The sequence below is a fragment of the Sturnus vulgaris genome, chromosome 3 (genome assembly GCF_052056855.1).
Source record: "Sturnus vulgaris isolate bStuVul1 chromosome 3, bStuVul1.hap1, whole genome shotgun sequence".
In the NCBI taxonomy this organism is placed as follows: domain Eukaryota; kingdom Metazoa; phylum Chordata; class Aves; order Passeriformes; family Sturnidae; genus Sturnus; species Sturnus vulgaris.
The window spans coordinates 48,018,708-48,026,399 of NC_142245.1; the positions used below are offsets into that span (position 1 = coordinate 48,018,708).

The 7,692-nt window shown below is 35.9% G+C and overlaps 1 protein-coding gene across 2 annotated transcripts in view; it reads left to right on the plus strand.

Moving 5' to 3' along the window:
- The window catches only part of FMN2 (formin 2), a 153,999-nt gene extending 146,307 nt beyond the window's left edge, over window positions 1-7,692 (plus strand). For both annotated transcript variants that reach the window (XM_088161548.1, XM_088161549.1), the window contains 2 exons: window positions 4,133-4,214; window positions 5,609-7,692. In XM_088161548.1, coding sequence (XP_088017674.1) covers window positions 4,133-4,214; window positions 5,609-5,635 — 109 coding nt within the window. In that variant the 3' untranslated portion in view covers window positions 5,636-7,692. The remainder of the gene's footprint in view (window positions 1-4,132; window positions 4,215-5,608) is intronic.

Sequence of the window (7,692 nt, forward strand, 5' to 3'; positions counted from 1 at the left end):
GGCTTTATAAGGGGACTTGCAAACAGCTTCTCTAACAGAAAGTATTAGCAGTGTAGAACTAAATAGTTTAAGTAAAAACAGATTTTTAAAACAATAAATCACTCTATCACATGCCTGCCTTTGTCTAATGGTCATAATTCCCAGGAACTGGGGAACACTCACCTTCCTCAGGCTTTTCTTCCAGAGGCTCCCCAGTGGCAGCCTATCTTTCTACACAAGGCCTGACAATTGAGTACCCACTCCTCTCCTAGAAATGTCTTTTTAACTGTTTTTTTGCTCTTTGAGCTCTGCATTGTCACAGTGGTAGTGTCGTTTTGGCCTGGAGCTTGGAAATATATTGTTGTATGCTATTGCTTTTCCTTTTGTGACTGTTGGGAGTCCTGTGTTGTTTTCTCTAAAAATCCTTTTTCCTCCTTCTGTTACTTAATTAGATCCATTAGTTTCTTCATAAACCTCTATCAACTCACCACAGTTGAGTTAACCTATAATCAGTAGTGTTCATGCAATTTTTGCACTTTTTTGTCTTGGATTATTATTATCTTGCACCCTCATGCTGATCAGGGTCTCACTGAAGTCAGTGAGAAGTAGTGCAGGAAAAGCCTGAGCAAAAGGAAGGTACACAGGGATTTGCTTGCCTCTGAGAAATATGGCTTGAACTAGGCATGCACTGACAGAAGCAATGTGGTTTTGACTAAATCTTGTTAATTTCATGGAAAGATGAAAAAACATTCACGGCCAACAGAGAAAAGCTATGACAAAAACTTGCCAGTGGCAATTCTTTTCCAACTGAACTAAGACTATTGTCCTTACTTCAGAGGCAACCTTTTATCTGTTTCTCTAGATCACACAGTTTAAACAGTGCAGATGTTCCTACAAAACACATCCTTTTCCTCTTCCAGAAGGAATAACTTATTTTATTTTTACATTTAATAAGATCATAATTAAGCTGAATGATCAGCCTTCACAAAATATGTTTGCACACTGTAAAAACTGATAACCACACTCGCTGGTTTATGATTTAGTCCTGTGGAAGGCTATTAGTTGCCTTTGGCTCTATTTCACCAGTCTGCTGGCTTTTCTTGTTTAGATATAGCTGTGGATTTATACAGTTCTCCATGCTTCTAGATTTATTATGGTCACAAACAAACCTCCTTGAAATGAGCCTTTGGTGTGCTATCTTTACAGTTCTCAGGGCATTTCTTGCTGAGAACCATGTGTATGGGTCACATGGGCTTCACTGAGGCTCTATCCAGCCACTTGGATCTTCCTGCACAGAGAGCAGGATGCGGGCCAGGAGGCTGTGAACTGTCCCAAACCCACACAGTGACTCAGTGATATGGTTGGAACTGGAACTGAGTGGTTGCTAGCTCTCAGCTTTAAGTGCATTAGGGAGTAATGCTTCTCATCTTCTGTATTTCCCTTGGTATGAATAAATAGGCTCAAACTCCAAGGAATTTCATAAAAGCTCTCAAAACCACAGGACCACAAACATACTATTGAGACCAGCACCTCTTACATAATCCTGGGAATTTGGGTAACACAACCTTTAGATTGTCACTTATCAGTCTGGAGGTTTTGGATCATTTTTTGAAGTGCTGTCTCAGGGACACAGAACTTCTGACTTCCTCCTTCACAGGGTGGTGTGTTATTAATGTTTTGCTGTTTCAAGCAGAGCCAGCCTTTCTCAAGAAAGCTGTTCCTCTAATTGAAGCGGAATATGTAGAGGTGTTAAACTGACAGTGACACTTAATGGTCTTTAGAAAAGAACTGCATTATCAGTTCTGTTATAACAATTACAGGTTTACTTACTGTGTGAGGATTTTTGTTTTGAATTAACATGAGATCCACAGGGAGCTGTGTTGTTTCATGGCCTGGTGTGTTAGCAAGCACTGGGTAATCCATCCTGGAAGGGGGATATTTAGGTGGGACAAAGACTGGAATTGAAGATTCCCTGGCATTTCCCAAGAATAACATCTGGATCTGTGTGAACTGGTTTGGTAAATATTTTTGTATGTTACATATGCTGCCATTTCATGTTGAGTAGTCCGAATACCTGCATATATTACATGCACTGCTTCGTTAAAACCGTCATTTTGATAAACTGTACAGTACTTGTATAGTCCCTGTACAAGTACAGGGATTTGACACTAATTTACTCACAAGTTAGGTTTTATTTTGTTATTTAAATGATGTCTACAGTGATGGGAGACAGATATACTTCTATAAAAGAGGAAATTATATTCTAGATGTGCTGTTTTATATTTGACTTTGTAAGAGTGGGTTTTGATAGGTTAGAATGTGTCTGAATATTTAGAAAATATCATAGACCAATGTCACAGATATTTTTCCTCCTTTGGAGGAAAGTATATGTGAAGCAGAAGAAAAATTGTTATAGGGAAAAGAAAATGTCTTTTAATTTTTCTTCATTCTGCATCATTCCCATAAGATTCTATTTGAAGCTATCACCACATTTTGGCTGCCACTTTTACTGAATCTATTTAAATACATTTTAAAGGTGAATTACTTGGCTGCTTGACATTTTTGTTCTAGATTATGCTTCAGTCTATCTGATTTGCAGTCAGAAAGAAAGCATTGCAGCTTGAAATAACAAGTTTCCAAATGTTTTTTCCTCCCGACCTGTACACATGAAGGTCTCCCTACACTGGCAACATACAAGGCCATCAAATGAAGAGGGCAGCTTGTGGAAGTGCTGGAAAAGAACTGACATTTAAATTTAATTTTTGAAAGCATAAATTTGAAACTTATGAAAAGAACAAGGTGTGTCTGGTGAAGTTGAATAAAGTAGAGATGAATGTTAAGGCAGGTTTTTTAATGTGTTTAGCTGACTCTGCTGGAATTTTATTTTCAAAATTTTGACCCTTACCACACACACAAAAATATTCAAAAATAATAGTAACACAGAATTGAGTTCTCATATTGCCTTGTGTAGCCTCAGTGAAAGAACAGACATACAAGTGCCTGGAGATGAACTGTTCTGGAGAGGAACTAGCCAAGGATATATTACTTCTTATTATCATTTAAATGTTGTTTCTTTTTTCACTCTTAGATAATGGTGAAAAGTCAGGCTAAGTGCCAACTCAAGTCCATATTTTTTGCAAGATCATGCCAATATAGGATTTACATTTTTGTTTTCTACTTTCTTATTTATCAATAAAATTCTCATCTCTCTCATTAAAAAAAATTCATATAATTTAATGTTCTCTTATAGAAAGTGTTTATCTAGGTCTTTGCAGCTCAGAGAATTCATAACATAAGTCTCTATTATCAGTGATTCAGCAATCATGTGTGTTTACAAGGTTGATATATAAAATGAGTGAAAATTGTAAAGAAACATTTTACAGTGTGACATTGAACCCATCAGCTTGATTCTGGCAGGTTCCCAGTCTGAATGTAGTCCTCTATCTTTCATAGTTTGTTTCCTGCCTGCATGAAAAAGGGACATTTCTCTCACCAAAAATGTGGTGGCATTTCACAAGGTACTAACTTGGTACTATTTGCCATGTCAAGAAGCACTAAGAAGTGGACCCTTAGTTTTAGAACCTGCTCCTCTCTTTACATCCAAGCAGCCCAAGTGCATTCATCCCCAGTGGTCATGTAAGCCTTGAGGTTCCTCAAGGTTTTTGTTCTGAAAGTTGGAGAGTAAAGACTGGAAATATAGGTTCAGCTATTTTGCCATTTTAAATACAAATAAAAATGGGTGGAAGGGACTGTAGCTTGGTGACAAATGTTGGGATAGATGAATAATTATTTTAAACAGTGATAAAAAGGAGTTTTCTTAGCAATATGTGCATGAGTGCTATGAAATGTAAATTTCATGTCATCCAGTGTATTTAAAACCCTCATACATTTGAATTTTCAACTGCAGTAAGTACTGATTGCTTTCGTAACTAGAATTGATTATGCAATTGATCACTCCTGTCTGTGTAAGTGCTGGGTATGCCTACAACAGCCCTGGAGTGCAAGAACTATTTTGTGGAGCATGCTAATGAATATATGGAGAATAAAGTTATCCACTTGTGTCCTCAGGCCTTAACTCGTAAGTTATATACTGCATTTTCTTTGTAAATGTTGTTGGTGTACAGGAGTATTTATAGATTTTGTCTCTCTTCAGAGTCAAAGAAGCAGAGGAAGTCTGCAGGCAGAAAAAGGGGAAGTCACTATACAATATTAGACCGAAACACGACTCTGGAATTGTAAGTAAAAATCGTAGCAATACTTCTGTTTATACCACTTGTTCTACCTTTTTCCGTTTGCATTTTATAGGTAGGTTATTTTTGATGTATGTTTTTGTTCTGGGTTGGTTTTTTGTTTATTTTTTCTTTAATGTTTAACATTTTCTTTAGACGTGTTAAATTAACAAAGTTGAAATCTGCCTATGAATATTACTCCACAAAATAGATGTAGCACAAGCAAGAGCAGATTATTATTGCCCCACTGTCCCAATCTGTGTTCTTCCCGGTTTTGATGTAAGATGCACATAGAAGGCAGAAAGGCAGTTTCAGTCTTCCAGCTTATTCAGTTTGTATTCACTCTCTTTTCTACAGATAAAAAATGAAAGGCAGAATTCTGTTAGTTACACATGTTCAAGCTGGATCACTGTATCAAATACAGTGGTTTCTGAATCACTGATATGGATTTGTTTGGAATAGAGAAACGCTGGAAAAAGATAATACCGTGCTTTCACCGTTCTTTTGAAAACAAATAAAAAACTTCAGTGATAATAGAGGAGTAATTCTGATCATTCAATGAAGCCCTTCCCCTATGACTGCCTAACTATTGTGAGGATCATGTCTGATTTTGTAGAAAAATTATTCTGGTACCTCACATTTAAATCATAACTGTAGCAACTGGCCATCATTTATATTTGAAAAATATTAGAAGGTTTTTTCATGTGTCTGTGTCCCTGCCTGTGTCCTCTGCGCCCCACCACCCCAAGACATGACTTAATTCTTTGGAGTCATAGCTGTGTAGTCATATCATCTGTGACACATCTTGCAAATGAAGCGTGTGGTAATTTACTGTATTCTAACTAACATAATCTGACACAGGAAGCAATAATATTGCATTTATTGTTCCTTGTTTTGAATGTTTAGTAAGAGTTGACTGTAGTTAGTGCCACAAGAAATGTAAATGGAGTGCTAGCTTGGTAAGGAATTATAAACTACATTTTATTAATTTTATTTAAAAGCAGATGGACATGGTATTTCCAAAAAACCACCCCAAATTAATATTGTTTTGGATTTCTCCATCTTGCTTATATACTACTGTATATGAAGACACTGAGAGATTTCTTTTAAGAAATAACTATTTGCTTAATTATTCCCATATCATTCTTATTTGCACTGAAACAAGGACCTTCAGTCTTAGTGGAAATTGATGAGTGAAAAGGAAAGTAAACAAAAAAATTTCACAAGCAGTGCATATGTGTAGTCTACTTCAGTTCTAGCTTCAAAGTTTAGTTGTGAAGTCAGTTCTACAGTAAATATAATCAAACATTTGCTTATGTATTTCTATGCTTTTCATATTTGTGTAAGGTGGTTTTGTATATACTCAAATTTTGTCCTTGTTTTTTAAATTTATTTTTCAGAAAGCAAAGATAAGTATGAAAATCTGAGAGAAGAAATTCAAAAGCCATTGTTACCTGGTTACCAAAACTCAACATGCCTGTGGGTGGGGAGTGAGGGAAGGAAACTACATCATCCTGATCATTTGCTTCCTTGACCTTTTAAAATTTGTGTTTTGTTCTCTAGAGTTTTCCACCAACTGATATGTTATTGTACATTCCTTCACGAATGTAATCACTTTAATGGAGTGCCCAGAAATAGACTAGGTATGGACTTGAAACACCTTCCCTGTACTCTGTATCTCCTTTGCCACTCAAAAATGGTATTTTGTAAAGTGTATGGTATATTACAAATAGGACAAGTCAGCATGCATAAAAAGTGGCATCTGCATCAGTTCTGAACATGCTGAAAACTGCATTAAGTTGAACTTCATAAGAATGCTACTTGGTACAGTAAAACATTTCCATTCCTACTGGCAACATCTAACACAAATACTTCATGGCACTGCACTTAGATTAGGGAAAGAAATGTTACTCCTAGTGAATTGTTTGTATCCGTTTCATGTTGGCATTTGTAATTTGTATTTTGAATCGTTAAGTGCTGTTTATACAGTATAATCAATGCTTTCCCAACTTGTTTGGTTGCCCTCCATGACTAAATATTTGTGGAACAAGATGTTTACTGTAACTATCTTTAAAATCGATAAGGCAGCATACTTTTACTTCATCTTTTGCCAGTTAGTGAATGCCAGGTGGTATGGGGGTCAGAAATCCAGCATTAAAGAAAAAAAAAAGAAAAAAAGTGAAAAAACAGGAAAATACAGAAGAGCACAGAAGTATGATAGAGAGTATGAGAGATTTGTCTATTATAGTTTGTTAATATATAAAGCAGCTAATACTTTTACATGAACTTTAGAAGGTATAGTTTTAACTGCTGATCACTTAAGTCAGACAGGCTTTTGGCCAAATGTACATGCTTTCCCTTCTGGAATTAGCTTTACAGTTAATTTAAAACTCCTTTAGAGAGCCATTAAAAGATGCACATGGAGACAACATTTATGGAAAACAGTAGCCAATTCTAGTGACAGAACATAGATTACCAACTAATTGACATCAATCTCACACTTAGAATTATAGACATTTCCTCCAGCCTTTCAGTGTCCCTGACTAGGAGGTTAATGATTGAAATATATGACTTAGGGCTTCCATTTTAGACCACATGCTTACTTCCTATTTGCAATCCAGAATTCGCTGTATCAGTTTTTGGACTGCTCAGCTGATAACAACCCCTTCCTCTTATTTAAGAGCCCCAAACCAATCAGCTTGATTGATAACATTTTTCTTTCAAAGCTAATTTTTCCTGAAAGCAGACCATGTGCGCAACTCAGTTGGATGCACGCCTCGGAGCTTTGGAGCCTGAAAGACACTGGGGTAAGGCAAACGAGCTCTAACCTGCTGGGTTGTGTTATTCCCTGTCTAATTTAGCACATCAAGAGACATTCCGAGCTATTCAGAGGCTAAAATACTCTACAGGGTGTCATAAAAGGAAGTGCAAAATATGACCTCAGGAATCTGTTATTCTTCACATATACCAAGCACTAGAAAATATGGGTTTTTTCACTGTGTGAAAAGCAAGTCTCCTGTTGTTGATAAACCTATGTGAAAATCTGTACTAGTAGTAATTTCTGTCAGGGATATAAATTACCAAGAATGGAATTCTAAAATTTTGTGTTGATGGGAGTAACATTACTATTTGGGGAAGAGAAAATAAGAGATTATTTGCTGTTATGACTAACTTATGGTGAAAAAAAAAAAACTTTAAAGAGTAAAGCTATTTTAATGGCACTGATTCAAATCCATGTTTGTATTTATGTAAACAATAGTCTTTTCCTCCTAACTTTGCTCCTAAGTGCAAGGATACAGTAGCATGTTTTCATTTGTAGCCTTCCTGTTCTCTTCAGTACCTACAGTATGTATATTACTATACTAAATGAAATAATAGATCATCTAACAAAGATCACTATGTGCAATACTGTATTTAGTGTTTCTATTCCAATTTTTTTAGAATGTTAATTTATAATAAAATAAAAGGAATAATAATGAAATAA